This window comes from Bacillus rossius, chromosome 13, assembly GCF_032445375.1.
Source record: "Bacillus rossius redtenbacheri isolate Brsri chromosome 13, Brsri_v3, whole genome shotgun sequence".
Taxonomy (NCBI): Eukaryota; Metazoa; Arthropoda; class Insecta; order Phasmatodea; family Bacillidae; genus Bacillus; species Bacillus rossius.
Genome location: NC_086340.1, coordinates 18,471,443 through 18,483,305, shown reverse-complemented (window position 1 = coordinate 18,483,305; position 11,863 = coordinate 18,471,443). Strand labels below are relative to the sequence as shown.

General features: G+C 40.3%; 1 protein-coding gene across 4 annotated transcripts in view; it reads right to left on the bottom strand.

The window, feature by feature from the left end:
* LOC134538301 (ras guanyl-releasing protein 3-like) overlaps nt 1-11,863 on the bottom strand; it is a 224,174-nt gene that overhangs the window by 11,967 nt on the left and 200,344 nt on the right. For all 4 annotated transcript variants that reach the window (XM_063379494.1, XM_063379495.1, XM_063379492.1 and 1 more), the window contains exons 11-13: nt 6,924-7,062; nt 4,543-4,654; nt 2,034-2,530 (exon numbers count right to left, since the gene is read on the bottom strand). In XM_063379494.1, the coding sequence (XP_063235564.1) occupies nt 2,034-2,530; nt 4,543-4,654; nt 6,924-7,062 (748 nt within the window). The remainder of the gene's footprint in view (nt 1-2,033; nt 2,531-4,542; nt 4,655-6,923; nt 7,063-11,863) is intronic.

Sequence of the window (11,863 nt, the reverse complement as noted above, 5' to 3'; positions counted from 1 at the left end):
ATTCACTCGGTGTCGGCAAGGCACAGTTCATACATTCACTCGGTGTCGGCAAGGCACAGTTCATACATTCACTCGGTGTCGGCAAGACACAGTTCATACATTCACTCGGTGTCGTCAAGACACAGTTCATACATTCACTCGGTGTCGGCAAGACACAGTTCATACATTCACTCGGGTCGGCAAGGCACAGTTCATACATTCACTCGGTGTCGGCAAGGCACAGTTCATACATTCACTCGGTGTTGGCAAGGCACAGTTCATACATTCACTCGGTGTCGGCAAGACACAGTTCATGCATTCACTCTGTGTCGGCAAGGCACAGTTCGTACATTCACTCGGTGTCGGCAAGGCGCAGTTCATACATTCACTCGGTGTCGGCAAAGAACAGTTTATACATTCACTTGGTGTCGGCAAGATGCAGTTCATACATTCACTTGGTGTCGGCAAGGCACAGTTCGTACATTCACTCTGTGTCGGCAAGGCACAGTTTCATACATTCACTTGGTGTCGGCAAGGCACAGTTCATACATTCACTCTGTGTCGGCAAGGCACAGTTTCATACATTCACTTGGTGTCGGCAAGGCACAGTTTCATACATTCACTTGGTGTCGGCAAGGCACAGTTCATACATTCACTCTGTGTCGGCAAGGCACAGTTTCATACATTCACTCGGTGTTGGCAAGGCACAGTTCATACATTCACTCGGTGTCGGCAAGATACAGTTCATACATTCACTCTGTGTCGGCAAGGCACAGTTCGTACATTCACTCGGTGTCGGCAAGATGCAGTTCATACATTCACTCGGTGTCGGCAAGACACAGTTCATACATTCACTTGGTGTCGGCAAGGCACAGTTCATACATTCACTTGGTGTCGGCAAGGCACAGTTCATACATTCACTCGGTGTCGGCAAGGCACAGTTCATACATTCACTTGGTGTCGGCAAGGCACAGTTCATACATTCACTCGGTGTCGGCAAGGCACAGTTCATACATTCACTTGGTGTCGGCAAGGCACAGTTCATACATTCACTCTGTGTCGGCAAGGCACAGTTCGTACATTCACTCGGTGTCGGCAAGGCGCAGTTCATACATTCACTCGGTGTCGGCAAGGCGCAGTTCATACATTCACTCGGTGTCGGCAAGACACAGTTCATACATTCACTCGGTGTCGGCAAGACACAGTTCATACATTCACTTGGTGTCGGCAAGGCACAGTTCATACGTTCACTCGGTGTCGGCAAGGCACAGTTCATACATTCACTCGGTGTCGGCAAGGCACAGTTTATACATTCACTTGGTGTCGGCAAGATGCAGTTCATACATTCACTTGGTGTCGGCAAGGCATAGTTCATACATTCACTTGGTGTCGGCAAGGCGCAGTTCATACATTCACTCGGTGTCGGCAAGGCACAGTTCATACATTCACTCGGTGTCGGCAAGGCACCGTTCATACATACACTTGTCGGCAAGGCACCTCCTCCCCAGGGGTACGGACACCTGCATTTCGCGATTTTCATTTCATGTCAAGGTATTATTTCACAAAACACTGTACCTTTTTTTCTAAGAGTCATGGCAAATTGTGAGGGTGCAGCAGTACGGTGACCACATTCTCATTGGCCCCGTCAAGAGGAGGACGACACCTCTCCCTGACCTGAGCCAATAACCACAGGAGAAAAGCTAACAGTGTTTCGTGAAATACCTCAACACAAAATCTATTCGCGAAATACATGCGTCCCTACCCATGGGTAAACAATGCAGTAAATAATAATCCTCACGTAAATTTCGAGTTATATTTACATTAATAAACTTGTCAAAGATAGATGTATTATTACTATTAATAGCATAGCTTTATTTGACATTAGACTTAGTTATTAGTCTTGTTCCGCCGATTTTTATTGGAGTAGGATCTTTTCAGCCTTCCGGGGTGCCCGCTTCTGGCCGGCCAACACACTAAGACTGGGTTTGTAAACCACGCCAGGACTAGGCGGGTCCCTTAAAGTAGTGGCGGGTAGAGGTGCAGGGAAGCAGTACCTCCTCCGCGGCGGCCAGCTTCTGGCTGAGGGCCTCCACCTCGGCGTGGCAGCCGCAGCCCGCGATGGCCGCCTGGTGGGCCAGCGGCGGGTGGCACACGGCGGGCTGCGAGTGCTGCAAGGGCGGGTGCTGCCCGTGGCGGCACCACAACCCCTCCTCCTTGAGCCGGTGGTGGCTGCACGTCTCGGGACAGCTCCGCTGCGCGCGCAGCCTGCCCGGCTGCGGCACCAGCAGCGAGTCGCTGATCTTGCGGCGCGGCGCGGCGGCGGCCGCCGAAGACGACGAAGTAGACCACATGACCGCCGGCTTGGGGCTGGGCGGTAGCGAGCCCCCGGGGCTGGCGTCCGACGAGTGCTGGTCTGTTGCGCCGCCGTCCGGGTCCCCACCCGACGTCGAGCACTTGGGGCTCGGCGGGTTGGACTCCGACTCGGACACGCTCGACTTCTTCTTGCGCTTGAACCTCCTGCGGGAGGTGGCCGCGTGGCTGCCGGCGTCGCCTGCGACCCATTGTGGATGGTCGGATATGGTCAGGAATGTCGAAATTTGAGTGGGAAGATGGAATTGGTCAGGGAAGTTGAAATTGTTCAGGAAAATTCAAGGAAGATGGTATTTGTAACGGAAGTTTTAATTGGTCACGGAAATTCAACAAAGTTGGAATTGGTGAGGGAAAGTCATGAATGTTGAAATTTGAGTGGGAAGTTGGAATTGGTCAAGGAAGTTAAAATTGTTCAGGAAAATTGAAGGAAGATGGTATATTTTTTTTACGGAAGATGGTATTTGCCAGGGAAGTTGGAATTGGTCACGGAAATTCAACAAAGTTGGAATTGGTCAGGGAAAGTCATGAATGTTGAAATTTGAGTGGGAAGTTGGAATTGGTTCAGGGAAAGTCAGGAATGTTGAAATTTGAGTGGGAAGTTGGAATTGGTCAGAGGAAAGTCAGGAACGTTGAAATTTGAGTGGGAAGTTGGAATTGGTCAGAGAAAGTCAGGAATGTTGAAATTTGAGTGGGAAGTTGGAATTGGTCAGGGAAAGTCAGGGATGTTGAAATTTGAGTGGGAAGTTGTAATTGGTCAGGTAAAGTCAGGAATGTTGAAATTGGAAGTTGGAAGTGGTCAGGGAAAGTCAAAATTGTTCAGGAAAATTCAAGGAAAGATGGTATTTGTCACTGAAGTTGGAATTGGTCACGGAAATTCAACAAAGTTGGAATTTGTCAGGGAAATTCAGAGAATTTTGAATTGATAATGGAAAATCAGGGTATTTACTTGAAAACCTGGGAAATTCATTGACATTCCGCAGTGATAGAAATTTTAGGGTAATTTTTCAAGCTCATCACACAGAGATAGAAAAAAAGAATTTTTGTTCCAGAAAGCGTTTATAGTGCACAGTCATACATTCTATAGAATGGTTTTATGCAATGTTGTTTAAGAATGTTACAAAATTGGTAAATTATTAAACATAATTGTCAAGGAAATATGAATTTGGATCAAGAAAAGTGAAACTGAAAGGTTTTTGAAGGACACAAATAATCCCTATTGGAATGCTAAAGGAGGAGGAAGATAGCTCTGGTCTGACATAACCAGGATTGTCATGCAGTAACTGCATATGCTGTTTCATTATTATTTCTCTATAGTACTCAGCATATAATTTGAATATGAACTATTTGTGAACAATTTGAAACATTTTTCCATTATTTATATAAAAATAATATTGCATATTAAGAATATTTTGTAGGTGGTCATTTTCACTTAGCTTACATTAATTTTTAATGCACCCAATTTGGATATAATATTATAAATTATCATATATGCCGATAAAAGTATCAACTTGGATGCAAGGTGCTCTCAATTCTAAGACACAAGATTATTTCAGTCCCTTATTAGTTTTTTAAAAAAAATAATGAGCTTAAAACATTTAGTTTTAAGAAACATATTTCTCTGTAAAAACAGAATCTTAATATGGTTTGTTAGTTACATGATATGATTTGTGCAGACTGTACCAGTTGATTTTGCATTTATTTTAATGTGTCAACTTTAAGTTAAGGGAAGTGTGTTTAGTCTCAGATGTCTTAATGAAATTTACAGGTGCCAGGTAATCGCACACACAGTATTATCAGCACTTAATCTCAACATCCCATCATTCTGGTTCAGAGCTTCACTTAATAACCTGTTTTACGAGTATGAATGTTTTCTGTTGGATGGTGATGTAGTAGCCTACGAATTCAAGAGACATTTGTAAGAAGCTCCCCATTTTCAGAGCACCAATGTCACAAAAATAACTAACCTCCATAGCGCAGTTGGTTCGTGCGCTAACTTTGGTGAAGAGTTCTGGGTTCGAATCCCGGTTAAGAAATGGATTTATGTGGCGTTTGTAACTCTTGTGTTAAAATCTTTCCATCACTGCAGATTAGAGTGGCGGCTTGAAAGCAGGGGCATTGTAAGCCCAATGAAAATATAGGTAAAAAGTCACAAAAATATGCGAAACCTTTGATCAAGTAAATTCAGCACATTACCTGGAGGGTTGTTTCTAAGTCTGCACTCCATGACCACCAAGTCTTTACAGTGCTTGTGGGCATTGATGCCGCAGTCTCTGCACTTGTAGCCTTGCCTTATAAGGCCCCACAGCTGAAAGCAGCGTGAATCATACGTATAGTCTGTGCAATGTGACTTTTCTCGAAAGTAGTAGCAGTGGTACCCGTGAATCAAATATCACTCGCTTAAGACGCATCCACACTATGACAAATGGCGTTGTTCATCTTATTCTGTTTGATTCTTACGTTCAGCTCGTTGGATTCGTCATTACATCCAAAAAAACACGTTCAAGAAATAGTTCTGTAAATTTTTAATTTTGCATTCTACTTCCTCCTTATCAATTCCAAATTAAATGGCAATTTCCATTAACATATAATGTCTTTTTACCTTGTTTTTATAAGCACTGTCCATTGAATCCCACAATGATATCCAGGCGCAGTACATTTCAATGAACTTCCAAGTGTTTTCATCAATCAACTCCATTACTTAATTCAAAACAATCACTTGAAACAGAGAACTACGCAAACTTCCCTCAAGGACTGAGAGAATAAGACAGGAAGTTGCCGCAATGTGATTCCAAAAGATTCAACACGTCCTGACAAGGCAACTCAATCAATTTCATCTTTCAACTCCCGACCCCTATCCATTTCAATCGGGTTAAATATGTCTCCATTTGATTCGTTTTTCAACTCAAAAGCATTCATTTTCCAGACTGGAGTGACTTTCTGTTCGACACGAGTCAAACAACATGATTCGCTTTCGATTTGTCAGTGTAGATGCGCCTTTAGCATCACACATGATTTTTTTTTTTTACGGACAATGACAATTGCATGAAGTTGTTCACAAACATTAATTAACAGAACAACAGCGTCAGGAGTATACATAGACTTTAGAGTCTAGGTACTAATTTTGAGAACTGTTAATTTGAGACAAGTTACTTGAGTCAGACTATAAGCGTGGAATGACAAAATTGGAGGAAGTTGGTGCAGTGGTGACATGCTGCACTCGTATTATGGAGGACCCTAGATTGAATCCTGGTTCGGCAATCCTGATTTTGATTTCCCATGGTTCCCCAAAAATCACTCCACATCCACACCCTATTAATCTGGAGAACGAGACTTGATAACTATATAGTACTAATAACAGGCTAGATCCAGACTAAATCGTTTATAGTTATATATCAGTCTTTGTTTGATAATATATAAATATATATATATATATATATATATATATAATGTAAGAATGTTTTATCCTTGTATCGCAACTCACCCCCGTAGCTCCACAGGGGTTATATGATATGGTTACGTACACTGTCTTTGTAACAGTTCAATAGGATGAACATTATGACCAATAAAGTCACTAAAATGCAATGAAACCACATTAGCATGACTAAATAAGTTAGTGCAAAACAGCACAAGAGTCAGATATATTTCTGATAAAGCCGTTTGAATTCTTATCGGGGGAATGGATGTTTAAAATGTACGTTCCCATAATATTTCCTGTTAACAAAGATTATTGACGGCTTTTAAAAATTTTAACTTGACAATATTGAAACACATCTAACTTATGTACTGTAATAAATATTTTCTGATACCTAAGAGTTCAGTGATTGGGACAACAGGGCATATATCACAAAATGAACGACAAACACTTGTTAGCCTATTTATTAGATATTCATTCAGGAAAAGTCTGAATTCGACCAAGAAACTTCGGCTACAGGTTCATTGCGTGAAAATTAGTTGGAAACATTTGTACCACGTATGCTATAAAGTGCTTCCGAAGGCTGGTATATATGTCTTAGAAGTTGAAGCTTAACAAAATTTTTCTTGTAAATTATAAAGAAAGTATTTAAGGTTGAACACCGAGCGTCTGGATTATGTTGAATCAAATGATGTTCTACAATCACCGCGTATTTTGTCGCTGTAGTAAAATTATTTCATTGAAATAATTGGTGATAGTAGCAACGATGTTACCCCAAAATTTTCCAATGAAATTTTTTTTTGTTAGTGATGCAATTCACAGTGGTTGTAGAACTTTAATCAAATTAAAAATAATCCAGGTGCTCAGTATTGTATCTTAAATAAGTTCTCTGTTACTTACAATAAAAAAAAAATGATGTTCCAAATTCAAAGATGAATTACCAGCCTTGAGAAGCACTTTAGACCGTAAGTCATATAGATGTTTTCGACTTATTTTGTTCAGGATAAACCTGTGACCAAAGTTTGTTTGTTGAATTCAGACTCAACCTGTGTGTGTGTGTGTGTGTGTGTGTGTGTGTGTGTGTGTATAAATATATATATACAATATATATATAATATATTACATACATTACAAATTAAAAGTTGGTTGAAATATTTCTTACCAGTCCTGCACAGTGGGCACAGAACGTAGGCTTGAAATATGTGGTTTCATGGAAGTCATGTTTGAAGCCATTCTTCAAGGCATGGCAGTTGGCGTGTATGAAGTACTTCTTCATCTCCTCTTGGCTGATCATTCCATCACTGAAAAAAAAAATCTTACTGTCTGTATAGACTTATGAAATAGTTAACATCAATATATGATAACTGTGTTCGGAGGATAATTCTAGACAGTTTAGTCACAAGAGTATAAGTAAATAATTTGCCAAAAATATGATGTATAATTCATATTAATTTGATATTAATAGAAAACTTGAAAGCTAAGCTGTGTCATATATTGTTTCAAAATACAATGTTCACCAAACACACTAAACAGATTACAATTTAATATCACAATTTAAAAAAAAAGTCTCTACTGAAAAACACATTTTTTGACTTATAATTGTTTGCCTTAAATGTCCCGTTGCAGGTCATTATTTATATTTACGCTCTACAGGTCAAAATTGCTGACTTTGAGGGCTATTCAGGTTCAGTCTGTGTTTGGACTGCCGTGTGTGTGCAAGTGCCCATGGTTATTGCGCCAATAGTCCTTTCAAAAAACTATTTATTTTATTTTATTGTGTTATGAAAATAAACATAATTCTAAGTAAATAATTCTGTGATTTAGCATGTATTAAAACAATTATTTGATTAAATGTTGTTTCTTTTCTTTCCCAAAGTTAAATATTGAGAGCAAGAAGGAGAATAATGTGATATGTTCACATTTAGTAAAACTTGTTTCATCGTTCAACACTAACTACTGCTACTTCAATACCAACTGCTGCTCCATTTATTAAAAAAAAAAAAAAAAAAAAAAAAAAAAGCTAATTAATGCTGAAAGTACCAGGAATTCTTTGTTCCGTTGAAGACTAATGCTGAAATTTCCAGTTCTGAAAATCGGTTACGGTCCCGAATTCCCTAGCACCAGGGAGGGCTTGAAGCAATGGAACCTCAAAATCATGGATACAGACTCGGTGCCGCAGAGTGTAGGGTTTGACACCCACGAATTCTCGCCGCATGAGCACGACTCTTTTAGCAATCATGGCCGCCAAGTAACTCCTCGGCAATTATGTAGCTTGGGCAAGCTTTACTTCAGATAACTGTAAGTAGCCAGTTCTTCCTCTTTTGGTTGAATACGTACATACATGGGGTAATAATTTTTTATTTATTTATTTTTTAACACAAATCATGGAAGTGCTGTGGGTATCAAGAATTAGTGATGGGAGCATAGGCGTAGCTGTGTTCATAAAGTTGGGGGGGGGGGGGGGGGACAAATAATGATTTTGATGTCATGTAAACCCATTCTCCTCTTACTAAGACGGGGGGGGGGGGGGGGGGGGGGGGGGGGGGGGGGGTCCGGGGGTCCTCCACCGGAAAATTTTGATTTTAAAAGTGTAAAATAGCGCTTTTTAAGCTGTTTTTGTATCTAACCATTGGATACATCGATGTTTTAAAATTATTATTGTTTCCTTAAAATAAAATTTGAGAGTGAAGAAATTACAAATAAAGTTGGGCAGAATAATATTATAAAATAAAAATATCACGGTCTAGAAAGTTGGGGGGGGGACAGTCCCCTCCACCCAAAAAGTTCAGGGGGACACGTCCCCACTGTCCCCCCCGGTTCCTACGCCCCTGGATGGGAGGAGGTATGGATATAAAACTGACACTGATACCTACAATTACTGATAACTCATTCAATACTTTTTGTAAATAACCACAGAGCAAGTCTCCAGACATTCAATATTTTTAAGTAATAAAAGAGTATATTTATATAATTGATATAATTGTATAATGACAAAAAAAAAATATTTTTTCACATAAAATTTGTGCACAGCACAATACACGTTACACTTGTGACTAATTACCGAACACAAAATTCAAGTAAATATATGTAGCCTTAGAATTACAGAGAATTGGATTAAAAATTGCCTACGGAACTATATAGTAAACAGGTAAATATAAAAATTAATATGGATGACACCTGAATTGACTATTGCATTTCTCAATGGGCAAAAATCTGTAGAATTCAAATTCCAAGAATTCCTTTTAAATAATTTAAAAGTTATGTATTTTTGTATAAATATTTCTCACCAACGAAAGGAACGAATTTAAATCAAACAAACACCAGCATGCATGCAAACAAACAGGTTCTTTCTAGTATAACGAGATGAAATTCTGAGTACAAAAATCCTGGAGGGGAGTGGCTGTAAAATTATTATGCTTATAGTTCCCGTTTCACTGTAGCGATGTAGAGGAGGTGCTTTTAAATTCCAGGTAGGCCTGTAACCCCCCCCCCCCCCCACCCCCCCTAAACTGAACTAATTTTGATGAATTATATACCAGATGTATTTTTAATCAACTAACTTACCCATTACAAAAATCATCAAAACAAACAATAAATATACTTAGAGAATAATAATAATAAGCCATTCATTCATTGTGGATGCATTTGTTTGTATACATACACACGCGCGCGCGCACACACACATGCACGCAAAACACACATAAAAAAAGAAAGAAGAACGAGCCGGCCGAAAATGCAGGGCGATCAGCAGAAGTATCCGGAGACCATGAGAGCACAGGAGGTTACCAATACCGCATCAAGACACGTCAACCTCCCGCAACGTTATGAGCGCCTAATACTAATTGTCGCCAAGCGCTTGTGTGAAGCTCGGAAGGTTGATATGTTTGGTTGGTTGCATGCAGCCAAGGGGCGGGCAAAATTCATAGACATACACGGTCGTGGCCCCTGAAAAGTGTTGACGACCTGGCTTCTGGAGTTCAGTTAAGGGCTGATTTTTATATTATTATAAGTCATTGATAGATGGTGAAGTAAAGGGTTCCTTATAAACCCCTTAATTTTTTTATTGCACAAGAGGGTACGAACCATTCTCTTAAGTCCGTAAATTAAGTGTTTTTATTAAATAATTTAAAATATTTTATACATTTATTGACATTTTACTCTTGCTGAGGTTTGAACAGGGGACTTCTTAAATTTTTTGGTAATACACTTCATCATGAATGCTGTTTCATATAAATTCTTAGACGTTTTAAAATTATTTCTTATTTGTGGAGATGAAAGTATTAGATGATAAATGAGTGTGATATTGTTATTATAAGCGTTTTAACTGTTTGTGAATAAATGTCGTTAAACGTAAAAACCTCATACCTGTCTGCTATGCAAACAAAAATTTCAATTCCTATAAGTAAATATAAAAACTGCTTAAACTGTGAAAACTGTATCAAAAGATGTAGAATAATTTTATGGCAAACATTTATTGAGTATACTTTTCCTGAGTACAAAAACATTTGACAATCGTTCACGTTAAACAAAATTATGGCATATTTTCTTTCAATAATCAATGCAGGGGCTCCGCCTACCCGGGCAAACACACTGTGCGCAGAGCTTCAGGAAAAACAACGTGATTTGGAAGTTGCTCAAGATATCCGAGTGGGGTCTGTTTACGAAAAGCATTTAAGAACGAGCTGAGGGTGTGTCTGTATTGCGTTTTCGAACCGCATTTTTTAGAAGCGTGACAACTGCTAAAACCCGTGTTTTCAGAATAATTTTTAGACACGAAACGTCCGGTAATTATGACTGAAAGCACTCAAAGGGTCTTGCATTACACCTTTATCTTCGGTCGCCGGTCGCAGTCACGTCAAAGGAACCTTAAGTGCGACGCTCGCTGGTGCTTCTAGCGCGGTGTCGCCTCTGGACTGGCGCGCAGTCTTCTCGTCGTACACAGGATAGCTGTGAAATTTGGAAGTCAACCATTAACATTATATGGTGGAGAAATGAAGATAAATGTGTAATGCAAGTTTCTTAAGTGCTTTCAAGAATCTTTACCGAATGTTACACGCCTAAAAAAAACAACTAAAAATTCTAAAAAAATACGGTTTGAAAACTTATAATCCGGAATTAAAATGCTTTTCGTAAACAGATCCCCACTCGGATGTTTTTGAGCGGTTTTCAAATCGCGTTGTTTTTTTCTGAAGCCCTGCGCGCCGTGTGTGTGTGTGTGTGTGCAAAGCCTTAACAAGTAATCTCCGGATTCGCCACTGATGCCTAGGGACACCTGTATTTCGCGAATACATTTCGTGTCAAGGTATTTCACAAAATACTGTAGCTTTTCTCCTGTGGTTATTGGCTGAGGTCGGTGAGAGGTGTCGTCCCGCTCTTGACGGGGCCAATGAGAATGTGGTCACCGTACTGCTGCACCCTCACAATTTGCCATGACTAGACCCCCCCCCCCCCCCCCCGGATAAAATTCGCGGGTTCGATGACCTCCAGGATAGACTCCAATATCCTCTACACACTCGGGCAAATGCCACCTGTTCATTGGCTGCTGACTGTGAGTCGTCTCGACTGGGTGGCCTGTGATCCGACACTTATATGAGTGAGGGTCTCTCATTGGCCCTCATTTCTCCAGATTCACAGCGAACCAATGACAGAAGCAGCACTAAGGTATAATAATTTGCATTTTATCATAACACGAAATGGACCCGCGAATTTTTCCGGGTCTCTAGCCACGACTCTTAGAAAAAAGCTATAGTGTTTTGTGAAATACCTTGACGTGAAAAAAAAATCGCGAAATACAGTTGTCCCTACCAGGGGCGTAGCCAGGGGGGGTGTGTGTGGTGGTTTTAGGGGTTCAACCCCCCCCCCTCCTCCCTTTAGCACCAAATCTTTAATTAATTTCTTATTCATCACTCAAAACAAAATTTCATATCAAAAATTAATAAAAAAATTGTTTTACCATTACAATATTTAAATTTAAGTACCGAAAAACTGCTAAAAATAGCACTATTTTACACCTTAAAATTCAAATTTTCCCGGGGGGAGGACCCCCCCGGACCACCCGCTTTAATACGGGTGGAGGGGGAGGGGGAACATGCTTCTTAACAC